At 39.6% G+C, this 23542-nt stretch overlaps 1 protein-coding gene across 7 annotated transcripts in view; it reads left to right on the top strand.

Annotated features, from left to right (window-relative positions):
• The window catches only part of MROH7 (maestro heat like repeat family member 7), a 34953-nt gene extending 12300 nt beyond the window's left edge, over positions 1–22653 (top strand). For 3 of the 7 annotated variants that reach the window (XM_042462603.1, XM_042462598.1, XM_042462604.1), the window contains 15 exons: positions 172–307; positions 2344–2456; positions 3377–3529; positions 4272–4426; positions 5765–5897; positions 9073–9236; positions 10497–10634; positions 10717–10864; positions 11612–11752; positions 13578–13739; positions 14738–14893; positions 16714–16836; positions 17613–17715; positions 19917–19979; positions 22244–22653. In XM_042462603.1, coding sequence (XP_042318537.1) covers positions 172–307; positions 2344–2456; positions 3377–3529; positions 4272–4426; positions 5765–5897; positions 9073–9236; positions 10497–10634; positions 10717–10864; positions 11612–11752; positions 13578–13739; positions 14738–14893; positions 16714–16836; positions 17613–17715; positions 19917–19979; positions 22244–22488 — 2133 coding nt within the window. In that variant the 3' untranslated portion in view covers positions 22489–22653. Of the gene's footprint in view, positions 1–171; positions 308–2343; positions 2457–3376; positions 3530–4271; positions 4427–5764; positions 5898–9072; positions 9237–10496; positions 10635–10716; positions 10865–11611; positions 11753–13577; positions 13740–14737; positions 14894–16713; positions 16837–17612; positions 17716–19916; positions 19980–22243 lie in introns of those variants that run through there. The other 4 variants (XM_042462599.1, XR_006103460.1, XM_042462601.1 and 1 more) reach the window with 4 other exon arrangements.
• Positions 22654–23542: the final 889 nt, after the last annotated feature.

Genomic DNA, 23542 nt, shown 5'->3' with positions numbered 1-23542 from the left:
CTAATTAGCTTACTTGCTGTTCACCGCTCTGATCTTTGGAATAGCTGTATATAAATAAACAAATTAAACACCATTATATTTAAATATAGGCACTTTGTCCCTTCAGGCAGTGCAAAAATCCCTTCCCTCCCTTAAGTATCAAATGCCAATACTCTCAATATCTCCATTCAGATGTCACCTAAATGTCCTAGGCTGGGGGTTCTGATTAGTCAGCTGTGCCTGCGTCTCAATGACCCCAAAAAGAAGATTGGCCAACAGGCTATGGAAGGCTTATATTTCCTGTATTCCCTCATACAGCACGAAAGGGGTAAGAGAGAAGCATTCAAGATTCCGTGTGTATTTACATAAGAGGAGTAGGTTTATCAAACTATAGTTTATTGAACAGCGTACCATTTTCTAGCCATTAGTTTATTTCCATTGGAATTTCTTATTCTTCTTTTATTTTACTTTGACATGCTACTATATTAGTTTGTGTATTTATAGTATATGGCTTTAAGTGGCTGTTGTAAGCTGCTTTGAGAACATTTGTGTTGGAAGGCAAAGAATAAATTCTATACACAAAACATCATAAATTCACAAGGCAGAAACTAACATAATCCAAGCCCCTTATATGCTTACTTTAAGGAAAAAGTAAGGTGTGTTCAAAGTGCCCAGAGAATCAGATGGCTCATTTGCTTGAGTTGCATGGAACGTCATTAGTAAGAAGGCCAGAAATAGGTACGGTATATGGTTCTCACTTGAGAAATAATTCCTGGAAAACTAATAGGCAAATAGTCTGCATTAAAACATAATTTAAAAAAGAAGTCCTTTTAATGTTACTCCTTAAAGCAGTGCTTCTTAAACTATCTAATGTGGAGGACTAATAGTCGTTTCCCCCCCCCTCCCCCCCATGAACCAGGGAAGGGTACATATTTGTGCTCATGGATTACAAATGTTTCTTGCTTTCTTGAGAACTCTTTGGGGATCAGTATCTGATGGTTCATGGACTGCATCAATCCACAAACTACATCTCTGACCATACTATATTAGATTACCAAGACCGTATAGAAATGAGTCCAAAACACTGCAGAAATAATTCTGTTTGAGACTGCTTTAACTGCCCTGGCTCAGTGCTGGATACACTGGATACACTTGCCCATATTTTATACAATACTAAGGCTGTTATCCTGTTAGTGACATATACTAGTATAAGACTATCTTATGTCTATGTGTTTAATTTTTTGGTCATTGTGGAAATTGGTATCCATTTCTACCTTCCAGAATAACCAAAGCCCACCCTGGACTCAGTTTTGCTGAAACAGTCCCACCACCCAAAGAACCATTCCATTACTGGTGAAGAGTGTAGGGAATTGTAGACACATCTGGCTATATTTCCCTAGCCAAATGCAGGGTGATTTCATCATCCACTGAGATCTCCAGAGGACCCTGGTAGATCTCAGAGGAAAATGCTGTAGGAGCATTTAGACACTTCTCCAATTCTTCTCCCCACCACTCTCCACCAATGATGGAATAAATATTCAGGGGACTATTAGAAGAAAACTGTGAATCCTGGCAGTGATGAGTGGGGAACCATAATGGAGTACCACAAGCAGAACTCTTACCATGGGCTGGACAGAGTAGGTTCTTAGCCTCAGAGTGCTGGATGTACTCCATCTCTGGTTTACTTACAAATAAACTTAAGTCATGCTCAGCTGAAGGCAAACAGTGTAAGATTGAGTCAAGCTAACAGGACAGGAGATTTGATTTCCCTACATCTGATTTCCCAGATGAACATACCAGAACTTCAGAATAAATAAAAATAATAATAATACTTTAATTTATATCCCGCTTTTTGTTTCCACAATCAAAGCGGCGTACAACCTTTAAAAAATACAATATATACAATTCCTCCCCCCTTAAAAAAGGATTAAACAATTCCATCCATTAAAATTACAGATAAAAATCTAAAAATCTAATGCTTTCCATGGTGAAAACTTCATTTTCCTATTAATTTGATGTCACTTTGTGTCCTTTTTCTGTTCAACATTCCCTCTCATGGACCTAATTCAAGACCCACCTTTAGCTACCGATATGGCCAAGTCTTCCAAATAGGTCTAAATCAAGGAGAGTTTTTTTGTTTTGTTTTTTTACTTTTTCATGGCCATTCTGAAGCAAAGTGTGGCCCATGCAACTTACTGACTACTGTATTTGACATTAATTAGTCACTCTGGCCCTCTTTTCTCCAAACTGTAGATTCATTCACAGCAGTTAGATAGCACACTCTCACAACAGCACAAAATATAAAAAAGGAAGAAGGTATTAAATTGAAAACATTAAAAAATAAATCTCTCTCTTTTTGATTAGACACGGAAATGACAACTGATTCCTTCGAAGAAGAGCAATATGAAATGTCTAAACAGATTTTGGGCATTTACAACCCTGTTAGACCTCATCAAAATGTCATTCAAATTATTAAGGTAAATAATCAGTATTGTGTTTGATGAAATACGGAAATCTTGCAAAATATAGCTCATCGTAGAGAACCCATCTAATCTTAGTCCTGTAAGGTATAAAAAGGAGCAAACATCATAGTCTCTTGTGGTGGTATTTAAGGCTATAATTGCCACCTTCTGTAGAAAATAGTCTATAATCCTTTGTACACGCATTTCAGAGGAGTGAGCCCCATTGACCTCATTGGTGCTTCCAAATTTAGGGGATCAAGCTGCTTGTGGGTTTTGTGCCCAGTTTTGGTTTTCATAAATAAAAGCAAATATTGAGAGCATACGTTTTCAACAATCCTAGACACATTTACTGGGAAGCAAATCCCAGAGAACTCAGATGAATCTACTGATAAACACTGAAACATTTGCAACCACACATAGTCTTTATTCTGGAGGATATAGAGCCTTCTGTCCTGCAGATACAGATGAACTGCTGTTACCGTCAATTTTCTCCATTGGCCAGGCTGGCTAGAAGTAATGGGAATTGGGATGCAACAAGGTTTAGAATGCAAAGGGAACTAGTAACACCTTTGAGACTAACTGAAAGAAAGAAGCTGGTAGCATGTGCTTTCGTAGACTTGAGTCTACTTCCCCAGTGTTTAGAAGCCATGGAAGCTCCACCTCTGCCATGTTTCTCTCTGCAGAGATATCTTAGAATGAGGAGGGGGAAAGTGTGGAAGTTGCTGGACTCCAATGCCCATCATCTTTAGTTAACCTAACTAGCTAAGTCAAAGTTTGATGGGTATTGCAGTCAGAGGAATTTCTTGACAGCCACAAATTACCCATCCCCTCCTTAAAATAAGGAATCCTTGTCACTTCTGTAGCAACTGCTGCCTTCTTAGCTGTGTCTCTCACTTGGAAGGTCACATGGTGCTGATCTGTTTATTCTCTAATAGGAATTTGAGCCACATCTCACCTCAAAACAGATGGCAGATCTTTTACTGACAGCTATAGACTGCCTAAAGGAAGCCAATAGGCACACGGCTGCAACATCCCATACCATCACATCGGTCATCATGGAGTGCTACAAACAGAAATTGCATGAGCAGGTAGAGTTTGGAGGAAGGGTAGGAGAAAAAAGCCAAGCAATGACTAAAGCTGTGTTTCAAGAGCTGCCACTAATCTTTTATAACCAAAGAGATACATGGAGCCTGCCCCTGGGGAAGGACCATATATCTTGCATTACACTGTCAGGACAAGGTGCTATTGGGGCTTTCAAAATGCTCTCTTGCATCAGTACTTCTTTGATTACTTGTGAGCTGTCTGCACCAATCTTGGGAAAAAGCAAAGTGAACATAGTGTGCAAATTTCACACATTTTCACTCTTGGAAACAGGACCTGCCCAAGACAATTTGCAGCAAATAGTATCCCACACCTCTGTCAAGGTATATAATTCCCAAGGCCATCCAAGTTATTTTGAAACTGAAGACAAAGAATCCCAAAAGTGCTTCTTCCTCTTCCTTGCAGAAAAAAATGTGATACTAATAACAAACTAACTATTTATTGCTTTTCCATAACACTTGTAATCAATTGAGCGAGGAAGGTGCTTCACTCTGATCCCTGGAAATGTAACTCTCTGCAAAATATGTCAGTCAATTCTTTAAAACAGAAGTAAAGGTTATTACATCTAGCCATAAAAAAAGCTTTCCTTACAGTTAACTTCTGTACCAACTGCTGACTTCTAGGAAGGAAGTTAAGTATCTGTTTTCTGTACAACACTTGATTTTTACCTTGCAAATGTGAACTCTGTCACACATTTAGATATGTTTGTTGTTCTTGTTTTCTTCTAAGGTGCCAGAAATTGTGGATAAGATTTACCAGCAGCTTGGTTCCATCTACCAGTTCCGGGACAGACAGATAATGCTGGGAGTCATGTCAAGCCTGGCTCATACCTACATGGCAGAAGTATGCAATGCCCTGCTAAACTGTCCTTTTCCAATTGACAGGTACATAGCTCCTTGTAATTGACAGGTTCATAGCTCCATGTAAAGCAGAAGTGCAGCCCACGTGGTCCAGAATTCACTCTTTAATTACTTAGGCAATCACAGTAAAAATTAACATTCCACCTCTACCCTGACACCAGCAGTGCAGAAAGTTTAAACAAGGAAGGTCTTTATGACTACCACCTTTCCTCACAAAAATGGACTGGGGGATTTTTAGACATAGATCTCCTAGCGCTACCAGTGAACATGCATGTGTATCTCGTTCCAAGTCTAGTGTTCCCATGGAGCAGGATAAATCCCCTGCACAGTGCAGAAGAGCCAGCAAATTTCATGCCTCAGGCTACATCTGCCGGATTAATGCAGTTTAACACTGCTTTAAGTACCATGACTCAGTGCTCTGGTTTTTTGTGCCACTGTATCTCTCTGACAGAGAAGGCTAAATATCTCACAAAACTACAAATCCCAGAACTTCATAGTATTAAGCCATGGCAGTTAGACTGGTGTCATTATTTCTTCAATCCAGATGCAGCCCTTCCTACCACTGCCTGGGGAGTCTTCTGCTAATACTGTAAGGTGACATAGTGGTTACTCCATAGTAGGGAAACTATTGGTCCTGCTATGCTACTGCAGCAGCAGATGAAAACCACAGAGCAAGCCAGAGAGTGGACAAGCTCTCTTGACTGGCAGACTGAATCTGCCAGACTGAACTTGTCAAGAATACAGAGTTGGAAGAAATATCAAAAGATCATCCCTCTTAACAACATAAATATTGCAGATTTGTGTTGGCCCCAGTCCACATCACATTCCTCTACTTCACAGCTAGTATGGGAAGATTAAATATAGAAAGGGAGATGCATTCATTCATGCATCTCCATTGTCATGGCCTATTTGCATGGTATCTGAAGGCTGCACAGCACGATCTCCATCCACATATACACTTGCATACTGCAGACTGGGGTTTTTCCATAAGGCTTGACAAATTTGTGTTTTTCCTTCCTACTTTGTTTCATTGTTTTTTTTCTTAACTTTCAACTTGAAGGAACATTATATTCAAAAACCTGCTTGCTCTTGTGTGCCTGTGATGTGTCTAAATTAAGATGAATCAAAAATCTTAATTGGTCCTAATCGTGGAATTATGCTAGAGTTACTTAAGCATAACATGTAAAATATAATCATATTCCATTGACAGCATCTGACCCCACTGTTGAAGCTATTATTGTTCTCTGAGGAAGCCGTTAGGACTTCATTTACTGCAGTCCAATGAGTGAGTAAGCAAGCATGACAGTTTGAGTATACAAGCTGAAATATGCTTTGTTTCCTCCACCTGCCCTGAACTTGCAGATTTTCCGCTGAGATGTGGTACGTGTTGGCAAAAACATGCTCAGACTCTGAGATAACTGTTCTTGTGAACATACTACTGAAAAAGTTGCAGCTGAGTCCAAAGGCTACAGGAAACTATACCACACCTCTGGCGGTAAGGAATTGCTCAAACCTTCCTCTCCTTCACATTAAAAGTGAGTGTGGGGGACTGATGGTTAATTTTTTGTTTGTTTAAATGAGCTCCTAAAGAGGGAGAGAGGGAAAGCATGTTGGCCCCAACTCCAGTGTCTCCTTGAAATTCCCCTGGATGTTTCTCTCAGTCCCTAACCTCCTTGTGTTGAAAGTAACATTGATTTGCATTTGCTTAAGAAGACACACACCCATGTGAAATGGAATCCTGATAAACAAAGTCACTGGTTGTGTGAAGATGTTCACTTCAAGTGAGCAGAGGTACACTCTCTCTTCTTACCTTACTACTGAAACTGCCAAGGTCAGCAACACGGAGATTGGAACTGAAGATATTGGTAGGGAAGCCATGTCCCTAATATTTTAATATACATATTCTTAGATATAATACTCAATAATGTTTCTTTACTTGTACATACTGTAATTTGTAAGCTGAGGAAACAAGTATATCATTTCAACAAAATAGTTATCAGCTAGAGAGCCTGTGTGGCATAGTGGTTTGAGTGTTGGACTATGACTGGAGACAAGAGTTTGAATCCTTACTAAGCCATGAAACCCACTTCATGACCTTGGGCAAGTCACAATCCTTCAGCCTCAGAGGATGGCAATGGCAACTTCCTCTCTGTCAAAAAAGTGCCAAGAAAATCCTGTGATTGGGTCACTTTAGAACACCATAAGTTGGAAACGCCTTAAAAGCAGATATTATCTGCTGAAGGAAGAAAGAAATAGCACAAACCTTTATGTATTTGCTCAGAAGGAGCTTTTATTCAATTTAAAGCTAATTGTTGTCCACTTTCAAGTCATTTCCAATTGATGGAGACCTTAAAGCAAACTGTTGTTGTTCTGTGCTTTCAAGTCATTTCCGACTTAACACAAACGTAACGCTAACCTAACATGGGGATTTCTTGGCAGGTTTCTTCAGAGGGGGGTTGCTATTGCCATCCTCTAAGGCTGACAGACTGACTTGCCCAAAGTCACCCAGTGGATTTACATGGCAGAACTGGGATGTGAATAATCATAGTCCAATTTTCAACTACTATGCCATGTTGGTTCTCAATACAAACCTATCACAGGGTTTTCTTGACCATAAAGGGGGTAGCCATTGTCTTCCAATGAGACATAGAGGTTCGACAGATAGCCCCTAAGGGGCCACAGCAACTTCACGCCTCAGCTCCAATCCATCCTTTCAAGAGCGCCATAGCCATGGTGGTGCAGCTATATGGTGCCCCTTCGGCGCTGCATCATCTGGACACAGTGCTGGAGGCACATCATGATGCCGTGCGCCATCTGGAGCGGCACACATCATCAGGGGCCCTGAGGGGTGGAGTCAGGCATGTGTCGTCATGTGATTTGCCCAAGGTTACCCAATGGGTTTCGCTGGCTGAGCTATGCTGGGTCATTCAACAAAGCTCACTCCAATGATAAATGTGATACTGCTGCAGTTCTAACAAATACTTCCTGTGCAGAAAATACTATAACATTAAACTATATATGAAGGATATATGCTGAGATTACAATTAAAAGAAAAATTAAAAACAAAGGAGCTAATAATATAGAATACATAGTATTAGCATGTTACATTATAAGAAAAGGATAGTTTCATTTTCTCACAAAGCACTTTGTGGTTCAGCTAAAAACATGTTAGTAGAAGAGTTGCATCCTTATTTTATCAATTGCTGAACACAGAGATCTTGTTTAGACTGTGGCCTATATTTTAAAGTTAAAACCTGATATTTTTACATATTTGTATCTAAACAAGGCCTCTGTCCAACCTAGTTAAAATATCAGGTTCAGTCTTTAAAGTAAAGGTTTCAGACAGCTCAAATATTTTGCTCTCTAATTCTGCTTAGAAACCACCTTTTTAGTTCTTGCCTATACTGTAATCTCAGATACATGCTTGCACTGTTATTTGTGGAACATGGCAGTAATACATTAAAAGCATTACTCTTAACATAAAATTTTTTTGGATAAGTGAGGCAGCAGCATTCCTCCCTCACAGTTTAATGTTAATAGTGACATGGTACTTTTATTTTTGCCATAGCATTTATTATTCAACAATTTCATTTCAAGGTTTTTGGGATGTCATTTTAACATTTCTCCTATTTTTAAAGAGGTGTGTGTGTGAGAAGGTTTTTTAAATGTAGTGCATCAATAGTGTTCTATCCTTAAAATCTGCCCCAGAGTTAACACATTATATAAATGTGAAAAATAATGATTAATGCTAACACATTAGTGTATTTCTAAGTTCTGAATATTAGATATGGTGGGAAGGAATTTACACATACTCAAAAGCATTCTTTTGGGTTACCAATTACAAATTAATATACAATGTGAGCTAAAGATCCAAGAGTCCATCAAGATTTTTCATCCTAAAATTTCTGCACCTAAAACCAACAGTTTAACTGAAGTGCTGAAGCTGACTTTTTAAAGGGGTCAAAAACACACTGCAGAAATAATTCAGTTTGAGACCATTTTAACTGCTGTGGTTCAACGTTGGGAATTCTGGGAACTGTGATTTTGTGAAGCATTTAGCTTTCTTGGTCAGAGAGCTCTGGTGGCACTATAAAATACAGTTCCTGGGATTCCCTAACGCAAGCCAGGGCAGTTAAAGTGGTCTCAGACTGGATTATTTCTGCAGTGTGTTTTGGACCAAAGTGTTGCATCCATGTGAATTGAGTTAAAGCAGGATGTATTCTTCTAGTGAAGAATGGTCTGAAGGGAAGATAGTCTGGCTTTTTTTCCTATCCCTACATATGCTCCCCCCCCCCCCCCCCCCCCCCCCAAAAAAAACACAGGCTATTAAAGAGGAAACCCCAGCTTCTAAGTTTCAGCTATTTCCTGAGTGTTAACATCCCACCATCCCATTCTATAACAGTGCATAAGAACAGACCCTTATCTTAAGACAACTTTATCTTAAGGCAACTTGATCATGTACTATATTATAAACACAACTTGACAATGCTATTAAAACGATGCAGGGGCATTGACTGTGCAAGAACATGTTCCATTAAAACATCTTCAGCTTTCTAATGAAATTAGCTTAGGAAAGGAAAACTATGTGGAGCTGGAGTAATAACCTCCTTGCTTAAAAATTAGGCCTCTGTGGAAAGGATGTCTCTACAATGTGCCTTTTCTTTTTTCAGGCTGCCAGTGCTTTCTGCAAGTTGTTATCAATGCCGAAATGTTCAGACGTTGCACTCTATATCTATCCTCGACTGCTGATGGCACTGCTTGTTCAAGTACACTATAATATCAGGCACAATGTTATAGGGATCACAGTTTCTCAGGAGGAGTATGAGCCTGTGAGGTAAATGTAAGAGATATTGTGATAGTAGGTGCCAGACACTTTTGAGAGAGATGGGATGTACTGCACTGTAATGACATAGTTCTGTGTCGTATGTTAATCCTTTAAGCGTGCATTTGTGTACACGCACAAAAACAGATAATTGGTGGGAATACTAGTAAGCTGAATGGTCTCTATACTCTAGCAGCCTTCCCACCAGTTAAACCTGTCTCCCATTTTTAAAAAAAAGCTAAATCTGGGTGCTGCCATTTTTAATATCCTCATTTTTATTTAATTAACTGACAATGCCCCTGATGTAGTTGAAGCCCTAATACAATTGAGAAGGCCTTTGAGATAGTTGGAACTCTGGTGCTTCAATTGGTATTTTGAGTTACCATATATTGCTTCCCAGCTCCCTAGCTCCCCAACCTAAGCCAGCATAGATTTATGAAGGGAAGAGGAAGCACTCCATGCTAAGCCCCTGAAACCTGGAGTTTTTGTATTGTTATTGAATGCATGTGTGTGTGTTTTTTTCTTCCAGTTCTTATGTCCTCCAGATGCAATTCAGTTGTAGGACTGGATTCAATAATGCTTCACACATGCACACAGCACACACAGCATTTTTCTAAGTGCACTGATTTAGAGACTTATCTTGGTGCTGTGACCCTGTAAAATAGCCTGCTATCATTATTTTCTTACTGCTGGATGGGATGGGGTAGGATAGGATAGTGGCTTTAATGTCAGTGTGGTGGTGAATCTGTTTTGGATTTTAGTACAAACTTTAAAGGAGCTGTTCAAGATGTTCAACCTATTTTGTGAGTAACCTTCAGCACCTTAGATAATTTTTTTTCAAGTTCAGACCAAATCCCAGAACAGATTCACCACCCCACTGATACTGGAGTCAACAGCTTCTGCTAGCTAGGGAGCCTGATTATGAATTTGAAGGAGAGAGGAACACCTGAACTGGAGATTTCATAGAATCATAGAATTGGAATCGCTGGCCTGTTACAGACTGCCAAAATAAAGCTGCTTCGGGTCTCTTTGGAGGTATGCTGTTTAAATGATGGATACATCCAAAGAATCCGGAAGCTGCGCCAAAGCTGCACTCCAGTGCTAAGGAATGGAGTGTGGCTTTGGCGCTATCTCTGGACTCTTAGGACCCATGCATCATTTAAAGAGCATACCTCCAAAGAGACCCAAAGCAGCTTTATTTTGGCAGTCTGTAATAGGCCGCTGTGTAACTCCTTTTCCCTGATGGATCTCATTTTGGGGTTTGGAATTCAGCTATGTTGTGATGGCACTGAAGACACTTCTCCTATCTGTGAGGTGCTATTATGAGTTTGCTGTTATCGAGAAGGAGCAAGGCTGGGAACTGCTCACCAGCTGTGAAGATCACCATCGAGGGGTAGGCCTTCTTGCGAGGTGAGTAGTAAAAAAAAGGCAATGGTACATAGAATGCTCTTGAATCTTCTCTCAAGCATTGAGTTAACTGCTGACAATAAAGCTTCACCTTTGTGATATGTGTCCTAACCAGAACCATGCTTCAAAACTCCTATTATTTTGACCTTCAGAGGATCTTGTACCTCCTGGTTCCCTTCTTGGAGCGAGGTGATGAGGAGCACCAGATCACAGCAACAGCTTTCTTCATTGAAGTAAGAGCTGCAACCTCTGCAGAGTTAGAAAGAGCTTGTCCTTGCCTCCAAGAATGGTTTTGTAAATGTGGTGACCATGCTGTTAGGTGAATCTGTTGTGTATTGTCAGTGGCTATTTGACAGGTCTGGCTAAAAAACTTTGTGCTTGTAATTGAGCCCTAATGCACAGTATAAATTAATTCAGCATAAATCATATATATCCCCTTTGATACGCAAGAATAGCTGTATATTCTGTTTGTTTTCTGCTTGGAAATGTGATGGGACCCCAGTGTAAAAAGGTGGGTGCAATTGAAAATGAAGTGCCAGAAACAAACTACACTCATCCCACCATATTTGCAGCTTTGATATTTGCGGATTTGATTATTCACGGATTTGATTAATATGTTCTCTCTAGGAATATGTAGGTCCTCCAGTGCAACTCTATGGTCAACTTTAACAGTTGCACTGAAATACCTATAGATTCCTAGAGAGAATACTTTACTAGGCATTTGTAGCTCCTCCAGTGCAGTTCTATGGTCAGTGTCTAGATTCCTAGAGAGGTGTCCTCTCAGGTAAAAACATGGTGATTTTGTTATTTGTGGTTTTTCCATATTCACAGTGGTCTTGTGCCCCTAACCCTAGTCAAAAGGAGGGACAAGTGTAATGCATCTTCACATCTAAATGATTTCTTGGGGATGTCAAAACAAGCTAGCAGAGGCAATTCTTTGTCAGCCAATTTTTTTTTCTTGTTCTGTACTTTTCCTTTAGATTCTTTATATGCCAGAGGCCAGGAGACTTCCAGAACAGTATTCTTTTCACCGCCTGAATCGAGGTCTGATGAATGAAATCCCAGTTATCAGGGCATTGTGTATTAAAGGACTGGTTAGCATGGCAGACTGGCCAAGAAAGGTAAATGACAAGTCCTATCCTGTAACTTAGCTGGGCTTTTTAAGGTAACTTCAGAAAAAATAATTGAGGATTTAATCAGCTACTCAGGGAACCAGTAGAGTCACTCCAGATTCTAGCTTTGCAAAGAAGATCCACTGGAATCTCTTGGCTAGTGCAAGTGAGACTATAAATTAGAATCACATTGTGTGTTGCATGAAGATACTAGTGTACTCAAACCAAAAAGAAAAGGACTAGTCCTTTCTGCCACTGAACTCAGAAGATTGTATACCCCTATACAAATGACTGTCTATGTTATAACAACAATTTTATTTATCTAGTTTTTTAGGAATGAGTCATAAGACCCTGTGCTGCATGGCCAACTACCCCTCTCTTGTTAAGCCTCAAATTTTGTCACCTTTGGACAACTGCATGCTCAGTCAACAGCAGATACTTTTCCATACTGTACAATTACAGTGCTGTAGTTTTGCTTTGACTGCCATGGCTGCATCATGTAAAATCCTTGGGGTTTGTAGTTTGGTAATGCAAAAGAAGTCTCTGGCTGAGAATTCTAAATAACTCCCTAAACTGGAAATCCCAGAATTCTTTTGGATGTTGCCATGGCACTTAAGAGTCACAGTGCTGTAATTTTATAGTGTGGAAAGGCCCTGGAAATCACAACAAATTAGTGTGCTGTTTAACCAACATTGCAGTTGTTTTAGTCTTATTACAGCATTTGAGCACTTGAAATTAAAGCCACTTATTGAGTGCCTGCCTAGAACACTCCCTCATTTCAGATTGCCTGCTGATACTCTTTTTCTCCTTTTTGCCTAGTCAAATTTCTGTACATCCATATCCATTTAATTGCTTCTGTGTATATTGTAAAAGAGTGCTTGCAGAAATGTTGCTGTTGGATTTTAATTTTGTTTAGTACAACTCCAAAAGATCACCCTACTGTTGTGGGAGTTGTACTGTATGTATGTATGTTCCAGAGATACCTTTTGTTACACTATGATATATTATGCTATCAGCTTGTGGAACATTACAATTTTATTATAAAATTAAACATCATAAATTATAGTATTTAGATTATATTACATTATGTTACATTACATCTTAATTTGTTGTATTCTCCCAGTGGTGACTGGTGGCTTCCATGTCACTGGGACAGTGAGTCCACTTCTGGTTTCAGACTGAACTTTAAAGGAGCTATTCAAGTGCTGAATATTGTGCCCAAAATGGGTTCAGCACCTTAGATAGCATTTTAATTTGAATGCTATCATAGACTGTAATGATGGATGGTGGGAGTTATAATCCAATAATATAAGGAAGGGCACACATACTCCAGCTCTGTATGTCTAAGATCCCCCTAACCAATTACAAATCTTGTTTAACTTTTTCTTTTGCTTCATTATGGTCACACAGTTCACAAACATTTATCATATCAAAGAAAGGTGTAAGGTGAGGATGTGGGTCAGTTTATAAAACTAAATTACGCTTGTCAAAACATCTCAGAAGCCAAGGCTATTGAAAAGACTTTAAGGCTGCCATCTTGGACACACTTATCTGAACGTAAAGCCCACTGAACTCAGTGGAGAGCACTGGTGAGGAAGAATGTATCCAGTGTCATATTTAGTGGACATTCTCAGTTGGAGAAGGTGGGTGTTGGACTTTTCTTGCTGTAATTAATATCTTGCACCTCCAGTGCTTTTTCTGGACCTTCATTTTCTTCTCCTTAAAGATTATGTATTTGGTCTATGTCAAAAATCAAACTTAATATCAGAATACTTTGTTATCAATAATGAGATCAGCTAGATCTCTTCAACTACAAAGCCTTTCCCCTGTCCAGGACGTAAACCTGTTACTGCCAACAATGACAAAAGGCCTGTCTGGAATGGATGGGAGACTGTTTGTGGAGAGTGTTGCTGAAATAGAGAAGATTCTCGATGGCCAAGAAGAAGCAGATTGTATTTGCAACATCACCCTTTCTCTTCAGGAACTCTTCAGTGATGTAAGAAAACTGCATAATGCTAGCAAACCAAGGCACAGTCTTACCATCTCAGTATAATTACTAGTGTTAAACGTGGCTTGGGGATTTGACCATTAAGTAAACCAGGGGGCCTTGGGCCTGTCACCCTTTCTTTCTCTATCTAGCATACCTCAAAGGGTTTTTATAAAAATAAAATGGCTGAAGACAGAGAAGCAAGTATGATGCCTTGTCCTCAGAGGATCCTGCATAATAAATAATCTTCTAGCATGTAGCTCTGCATAGAGCCATAGTGGTTTGAACGTTGGGCTATGACTTTGGAGAACAGGGTTTGAATCCCTGCTTGGTCATGGAAACCCATTGGGTTACCTTGGATGAGTCAGCTCTCATCTCAATAGAAAGACAAAAGCAGAGCTCCCTCTGAACAAATGTTGCCAAGAAAACCCCGTGACAGGGACGGCATAAGTAAGAAATGACTTGAAGGCACATAACAGCAATACAGCAGCAGTCACAACAACAACATGTCATTCTGTATAACCCAGCTTTGGTAGGAAGAAAAAAATGGCTCAAGATCATTTATCACCTGAGACAATAAAAAATCCAAATGGTGTAAAACATGATAATAAACTAAGACCACAATCTAACAGTGTATCCAGATGTACCACAGTTAGGCCTTTCTTCTTATCATCTTCCTGCTCCAGCTTGCTGTGGTGCCAGAAATGTGCTCCAAGGGGTTTCCCATCTCTTTGGTTTTTGAATTCATAAGGGCTGCAGAAGAGATAAACAATTCTAGCAAAAGCAGTGGGATCCGGTAGAAGTACATCATTGGATCCTGGCCTAAATAATTGACAATTTCCTGACTTTTAATTATAATTCCCACCTTACCTAATGGAGGGCTCTGTACAAAAATGAAGCATTTACTGATTTGAAGGGGAAATGGTGAAAGTGAATCAGTTTCTGTTAATGAGGATAATGCTCTCCATTGAGAGTCTCACTATCTCCTTTTATTTTGATGTTTACAGAATAGAGAAAGTGTACGTGCTTCTGCCATATATCTTTTTGGGAAAATGTTGAGAAGGGCCAAGAAAAACAACAAACTAATGATAAGGCAACAAGTACTAGAAAGCATGGTTCCATTATTTTTGCATCTCCAGGAGGAGAACTCTGACATCAGCAAGGCAAGTTCTTACCAACATGTATTTCTCCCAGTTTCCAAGGAACTATTAAGATAGTCATCCGTCAGATCATTCAAACAAAAGTCCTAGCTCAGTTTGTTTTCTTCTCCCATCTGCATACCAGTATGCTTCTTGAATGTGTGTCCTCAAGCTTGATACCCACTGTGATGCCACAGTTCCAGCCCTAGGGCTCTTGTCACTCGCCCTTTTAACCTCTGGTACTTGAGTCTTCATGTGACCACTGTACTGGACAAGTAGTTGTGTTCTTCACTGGATTTAGTATGATAAAAGTTGTCCTTTGTCAATTATTAATTTAGAACATTCAAACAAGAAATGTAGAAAATAAAAACAGTAAATAATTACTGAGAGCCAGCATGATTCCTGTGGTTTGAGTACTGGACTACAACTATGGCAACCAGGGCTCAAAATACTCCTCTGAACAAATCTTGCCAAGAAAATAGGTTTGCCTTTGGGCTGCCATAAGCTGGAAACAACCTGAAGGCATACAACAACCAAGATGTACTACATAACAAATAAAATAAACATTTAACCTTATACCAGTTCCACACATATAATAACCATTCTGTTTCAAACCAAATAACACTTCACCCTGAGCTCTCACCACATTCTCAAGTCAAATCTTCTCCATTCCCTTTATAGCTAGCCCTCCATCTGTATTTCTGACTCCTGATCCCAACATCTATTTTTCATTATCCCTTTTTCTTTCTCTTTAACCAAACAGCCTCTAGTTGTATCCTTTCCCCTTGTTGGCTTTCCTTTACAGCATTACAAAGTCAGTGGGTGGCTGGCTCCAACCGACCTTGTCCAGCTCCACGCCCTCACAATCGTTTTCTGTTTTGTGTACAGATATCAGCATGTCTTTTCTTCCATTACGGCAATGGTTCCCAGCCTTTGGTTCTCCAGATGATTTGGATTTCTACTCCCATAATTCTTGAATATTGGACAAATTAGCTGGAGTCCAAAACAAATGGAGGACCAAAGATCGGGAACCACTGCTTTAAGGTTGTGAAGGTTCTCTACTTTGCCCCTCTGCTTCAGTTGACCTGGATGGGACCCCTTGAGACCACCTTTTTATCTAAAAACAAACCTTTTTGCCACCACCTGGTCAATCCCCCCCCCCCACACACACCACCTTAGCAACATATCAGGACTTTGCTGGGGGATTCCGCTGACAATTTCCATTGTCAACTTAGGAAAGAACTAGCCACGCCAAGGTACATGAAAAGGAATGCCTGGAGGCAGAGTACCTTTTTAAAAAGCTTTATTCTAACTGAAGGAGTTCTAGAGCAAAAGGATATCACCACTACATGCAGGTCCAACTTGTCCTACAGGCACAAACAGAAAGTGTAAGTTACAGAGTTCAATCATTTCAGCCAAGCCAGTAAAACAAATAAAAAATCCTGACACCACTGACTGGTACATGTTCTTAATCTTACTCACAGCTCAGATGGAATTTGTAGTCCTTGATTTTTCTGTATAGCTGGGAGCCTGGACTCTATTGTCCAGGTCCACCAGCTCCCTCACAGTCTGCCTCTCAAGAGTCAGAGACAAAAGCCATCAGGCATGTAGACAAAGAGACAAAAACCTTATGTTGCATCCAGGCTTTTTAAAACTCTCTCAAAACCATCTCAAAGGTTCACACTTCTCCCCAATTGCCCATCTTATTGGACAGTTGCCATCTCATTAGTTCTGATGTCAAATCTCATTAAAATATACCTCCCCCAACATTTATCACAAAGGTATTCAGTAGCCGGATGGTATTGCTTTCTGAATGTTTCAAGCTATATATTATCTTCTTGTAGAAATCTAAGTATGCCTTGGAGGAATCCTTTCACTTCCTGGGATGGAAACCCCCAAAGCAGATTGTCAGCTCTAAAGCTTGGTATGAGCATGAAGACATTGTGGATGAAACCTGCCTGTACCTCGTAGGTTGTTCACAGATTCTTTGCTAGCACAAATTATTCTTGTGTCAATATTCAAGAACAAAAAGAGGGATATAAAACAAACCTAATTATAACAAAGATGCTGGAAGACTTTTTAAAAGCCAACCAGCCACTTACCTGCATTTTTTAAAAAAGAAGTGTGCATTTTAAAGCAGACTATCAGCTAGTCTAATCAAAGATTCAGGAAAGAAGGTGGTGTTAAATGATCAACATTACATCCTAAAAATCAGATTTTGGCATTTTAGACACCTGGCCATATTCTGGAGGATTACATATAGATTGTTTAATATTATTTTTCATAAGGGTCTGAATTTTCCTTAATTTTTGTACTTGGTTTCTTGACTAGTTAGTATTGATGATAGTATTTTTATATACCACTTTACCTTAGTGTTCACATTCATCATCATCATCATCATCATCATAATAATAATAATAATAATAATAATAAACTTTTATTTGTATACCACTTTTCCTCCAGATCAAATGGTCCTTACAGGAGCCCTGTAAGATAGGTCTGAACTATCCTTGATCTGCATATTACTCCACTGCCTAATGTCTGCTACTAATGAGATGAGATTTGAACAAGTGATGGCCCAGAACAGGGGTGGGAAATTGTAATCCAACGATATCTGAACAAGATGTGTACCCTGTCTTAGCTCAGAAGCTATTTACTTAATAAATTCATAAACTTAAACTCTCTGGTCATAATGTAATTTACCCTTTATATTAAACCAGTTTTACATTTCTTACACTTTCAGGTAGAGAAACAACAAGGAGCTCTTCAAAGGTTCTTGTACCAGGGCATTTTCTACACTGAGAGTCCACTTCTTTCTATAAAAAGGGCTTCCATCATGTTCCTTGGTAAATGAAAAAAAATCATTCTCATATTAGGGCTGACTGCTGTCATGACAATTTGATCTTATTCCTGGTCTTGGGAAAATTTAATAGCAATACAAAGAATAGTCCTGCTGTGGTTCTGTAATGGAATTGTAGAAAAGATGCTTTTGGCCATCTTTTTCATAGGAACATGTAAAGCTTCCTCAGTTTCTACTAGGCCAGTGTGCATATCTGCTTGAAATACATTTTTATTAAGGCTGTTTTATGCTGTAATTAGCAGGAAAGTTCTGCTGACTTAAGGATCTACATCAGGCCCTCTTCATTCGGTAAGACTTTTGTCCAAGTATAGGAATGGGCATTGTGTGGCATTGTGGTTTCAGTGCTGGACTATGACACTGGAGGCCAGGGTTCATATCCCTGCTCAGCCATGGAAACCTCAACTACCTTGGGCAAGTCACACACTCAAAGCCCCAGAAAACCCCATGATAAGTTCGCCTTAGGGATACTATAAGTCAGAAACAACTTGAAGGCACCAAACAACAACAAAAACAAGGAACGGGGACATGTGTGGTACTCCAGATGTCTGACATCAATACCAGGAAAGATTCTAGAGCAGATCATTAAAAAGAGAGTCTGTGAACATCTAGAAAGCAATTCCATAATCACAAAAAGTCAACATGGGTTTCAGAGAAAGAAGTCATGCCAGACAAACCTGATCTTTTTTTTTTTTTTTTTTTTTGATAAAATTACCAGCTTGTTAGATGAAGGGAATGCTGTGGATATAGTATATCTTGATTTCAGTAAGGCCTTTGACAAAGTTCCCCATGATATGCTTGCAAACAAGCTTGTAAAATGTGGGTTAGACAAGGCAACTGCTACATGGATTTGTAATTGGTTGACTGGGCGAAGCCAAAGGGTGCTCAACAATGGCTCCTTTTCATCCTGAAGAGAAGTGACCAGTGGGGTCCCACAGGGCTCTGTCCTGGGCCCAGTGCTATTCAACATCTTTATCAATGACTTGGAGGACAAAATTGGGGGCATACTTATCAAATTTGCAGATGACACCAAATTAGGGGGAGTAGCTAATACTCCAGAGGACAGGATCAAGATTCAAAATGACCTGACCAGACTAGAAAACTGGGCCAAAACTAACAAAATGAAATTCAACACGGAGAAATGTAAGGTACTGCACTTAGGGCAGAAAAACGAAAAGCACAGATATAGGATGGGGGACACCTGGCTGAATGAAACTACGTGTGAAAGGGATCTAGGAGTCCAAGTAGACCATAAGTTTAACATGAGTCAACAGTGCGATGCGGCAGCTAACAAGGCCAATGCAATTTTAGGCTGCATCAATAAAAGTATAGTGTCTAGATCAAGAGAAGTAATAGTCCCACTATATTCTGCTTTGGTCAGGCCCCACCTGGAATATTGTGTCCAGTTCTGGGCACCACAATTCAAAAAGGACATTGAGAAACGAGCGTGTCCAGAGGAGGTCGACTAAAATGGTGAAAGGTCTGGAAACCATGTCCTATGAGGAACAACTTAGGGAGTTGGGGATGTTTAGCCTGGAGAAGAGAAGGTTAAGAGGTGATATGATAGCCCTGTTTAAATAATTGAAGGGATGTCATATTGATGAGGGAGCAAGCTTGTTTTCTGCTGCTCCAGAGACTAGGACCCGGAGCAATGGATGCAAGCTCCAGGAAAAGAGATTCCAGCTCAACATTAGGAGAAACTTCCTGACAGTAAGGGCTGTTCGACAGTGGAACAAACTCCCTCGGAGTGTAGTGGAGTCTCCTTCTTTAGCGGTCTTCAAACAGAGGCTGGATGGCCATCTGTCAGGGATGGTTTGGTTTGGATTTCCTGCATGGACTGGATGGCCCTTGTGGTCTCTTCCAACATTACGATTCTATGATTCTGTGTTGTTGGATTGCAATTCCCATCTGTCCTTGGTGTTGGCTATGCTGGTTATGGCTGATAGGTGTTGTCATACAACAACATATGGAGGTCTTGGTGTTCCATGATCATGGTTCAGGGCATGTACAATTGAAACTCTAAACCTGTTTTCTTTGAAGTTTGAAATAGCTTTTTTTGAAGTTGAAATTGAAATCACTGGGTCTTACTTTCAAGTACACACATGTAGGAATAGTATAATAGTTGCTATTACACAGTGACTCATAATTATGACTTCTAATTATAATTAATTTCTTACATGGTGTCTTTAGGTTTCCTAGTACTACACATGGACAACACAGTGGCAAAGGAAGATCTTGATTTGGTATCCCAAAGTAAGTACCGTACGTAAAGAGAAAAAGTGTAAGATTATTATGGTTATATGCATTACATTAAATAAAAATAATAAAAAGAAAAGTCAATTAGATTCACGGTAAACCAGGAGTGAGAATAATGAGGCTAGTATTGCTAAGGGTGAGATAATAGCAACTGGAGGGCTGCACAGCTTAGCCACTCAGCTTGTACAGTTGGTTCAATACACACTGCAGAAACAATCGAGTTTGAGACTGCTTTAACTGCCCTGGCTCAATGCTAGGAAATTCTGGGAACTGTAGTTTTGTGAGACATTTAGCCTTTTCTGTCAGAGAGTTCTTGTGCAACAGTAAACTACAATTCTCAGGATTCCATAGCACTGGGCCAAGGTAGTTAAAGTGGTCTCAAACTGGATTATTTCTGCAATGTGTTTTGGAACGTTGCTATTCTTTTTTTTTTTCTGAGCTAACTTGCAATTAAAATTACAGTTCCCAGTTCTGTGACAATGTGTCTCATTCTGTACTCATATATTGTCTTGAATGCTTTAAGCAAATTACTGTACCATGTCCAACCCATGTTACTATGTTGTTGCATAAAAATATAAAAACATAAACAACAATAGAATGCTGAACTTTTTTTTTTCAAATATAAGAGGAAGCCATGATATTCTTTTGAAGCAAAGTCTGCAAACAGACTTATGGCATCTTAAAGACAAACTAATTTGATTGAGACATTAACTTTATTTCATGATGTTTTTATCAGATGTATGATGTGTTCTTACTTCAACTGGCAATTTATAACCACATGCGAATGTGGGGGTGGGGAGGAATGATCAACATTGGGGTCAGAAGGGATCAATGTTCTGTAAGTACACAAAGTGACAATTTCCTTAACAGTAGCCACTAACAAAGCAGTTGGGTGGTATCCTTGAACTGATCAGATGATTAACACATGTTGTGTGGTTTTAAAAAGCCTTTGTCGCTATTTGGTCTGCAGGAGATAGTACTGAACCTCCTTATGAGGACTTCAATGTGCCACTCTTGTTTGGGGTGGGGGGGCGCTAAGGGACCTTTCTACATATGCAAACATATGTATGTAGCTGCTGAGTTAAAGTGTCAGGGCATTTTTACATGTATCAAAACAAAGAACTTCAATGATCACCTAGAAATGTGTTCACATTTTACGTGATATCTGCTCACAGGATACAGATCCACTCTGAAATTCTTCCCATCATCTCTTTCAGCTGCCTAGTCTAGCAGTGTATCTATCAGGTTCCAAGGAAATAACATGCTTCAAGGAGAGCACATCTATTTTCTGATGATACATAAATGACATGATAAAGTCGAATGTAAAATTATGAAAGCCTGTTTATATAAGAAGGGCCTTGTCTGCTGGGGATAAGAGAGCAGAGAGGAGGCCAAGTGACCTTCATTTGGGAAGGAACTAACATATTGTTATGATTATTATATTGTATTTATTCGTATCCCACTTTCCTCCCAAAATTGGGACTCAAAGTGGCTTACAGTCTAAAAGCACAGTACGATTAAAAACTTACAAAACTGACAATTAAAATGGAATTGAACTATTACAATATGAAAACAGATTCTTTACCCTCCCGAAGTTTAGAAGGGCTTTAACTCTGGCACGCTTCAATGTGTTGCCCACGGCCATGTTGGAAGGTAGATTTAAAAAAACACCTTTTGAACTTCGTTTTTGCCCATGTGGCTTGGGCGCTGTTGAAACCAATGAGCATGTTCTCCTTTACTGTCACTTCTATAGAGACATTCGTCACCAACTGATTAGCCCACTACTGTACTGAGTAAATTCCCAGGTAAAACTGACTCCTTTTATTTATGCCTCCTGTTGGATAACAATGATTCTACAGTATCCCATAAGGTGGCTAAATTTTGTTACATTGTCTGTAAACTGCGCCCTCAATGGACAAATGGCCATTTTATTACCATGTAGAAAGTTCTGTTTGCATATTGTACATGTATAGTCTACTATTAGTTTATATTTTAACCCGTTACTGTGATACTGATATGCTGTTTGTGTGGTTTTGTTTTTACACTGGTCAAAGACCGAATAAATTTTATTACATTATTACATTACATTACAGATTCTTTGTTTAAAAACAGAATACAATTTAAAAAGATAAAAGCACTTAAAAACCACACACTTCAAAAGAGTACAACACCCCCATATGCAAGTGCTCATTACTGTTAGTATTAGTACTTATCTAGATGGCAGTCCGTTTGCATTTTTAACTACTTCTTTTCGTTTTCAGCTCTTGAAGGCCTGATGCATGACCCTGAGGTATCTGTGTGTGTCACTGCAGCTCATGCCCATGACCGTGTCTTTGCTGTTCTCTCGAAACAGAAGAACAGGCTTGATGACAACAACATGACAGCAACCAGTGACACTGGGGTTGAAAAGCTGGTGAGGAATTCAAGATCCCAGAATGCTTTCCGCAACAGTGGCTCAAGTCTTTTTCGTGTCCTCAGCCTCTGGAAGTCTGCCAACAACAATTAGTCTCTAGCTAGTGGATGGGAAAGGAGTTTGGCACGCACCTTTTCACAGCAACAAAACAGCTGCAAACATCACTCTTGCAGTCACCTTCAGGATGAACAACATGGAGAGGACCCATAAAAGGAATCACTGCTTTATCATCTACCTCAATAATAAAAGCCTCTGGTTCCCTTCAAAATCCAACCTCTTGGGTCAATTTTTAAAAGAGACAGCCATACTAGTCCATGCCCTGTAATAAGGAAAGAAAAAGTAGTCTTGTAGTCAAGATCAGTTTTGCTTAGGATACATTTTCATGGGCATATATCTGAAGATGTGGGCTGTAGCCCATAAAATCTCACACTGAAATAAACTGGATAGTCTTAAAGGTCCCTGTCAGCCCATTACCTTGCTGGGACAACACTGCCAAAGTCCCCCCCCCCTTTATTCCAAAGATAAAGCATGGTGCAGTCATTTCTAAGCCTTGCTATTATTTTAGTGTTAATGACCCATGCATACATAAATAGAAATTCTTGCTATAATGGGGAAGGTGTGCTCTGCATTTCCTTTTCCACAAACCTAGCTTAATATCTAGGAAGCAAGCTCAGCATAATGGTCTTAAGTGTTGAACAAAGACTCTGGGAGACCAGAGGTCAAATCCCTCCTTGGACGATGACACCCCCTGCATAACATTGGGCAAGTCACACACTCTCAGCCTCAGAGGAAAACAATGGCAAACTGCCTCTGAACAAATGTTTCCATGTGATAGGTTTGGTTTGGGGTCGCTGCAAATTGGGGACAACTTGGTGGCACAATAACAGCCTAGTATCTGTAATGGTGTCAGAGATAGGGCATATGTGCTTTCACCAAACTATTAAAATAATTTTTAGGGTAAAATTTTAAAACTTTCAATAAGATGGTAAGCATTGCTGAAAGCAAGTAGTGCTATTGTGGTGTGTCACATTTAAAATGTATATGTGTCAATGAGCTGTGGGGCAATGAAGAGCACAAGCCCCGAGGAATTTTATTTTATTTTTTAAAAAATCTATACAGATTATAAATAAGGTGGGAATGGACAGGG

Source organism: Sceloporus undulatus, chromosome 4 (assembly GCF_019175285.1).
Source record: "Sceloporus undulatus isolate JIND9_A2432 ecotype Alabama chromosome 4, SceUnd_v1.1, whole genome shotgun sequence".
Lineage (NCBI taxonomy): Eukaryota > Metazoa > Chordata > Lepidosauria > Squamata > Phrynosomatidae > Sceloporus > Sceloporus undulatus.
The sequence above is the reverse complement of the archived record's forward strand: the minus strand, read 5'-3'. Positions and strand labels throughout refer to the sequence as shown.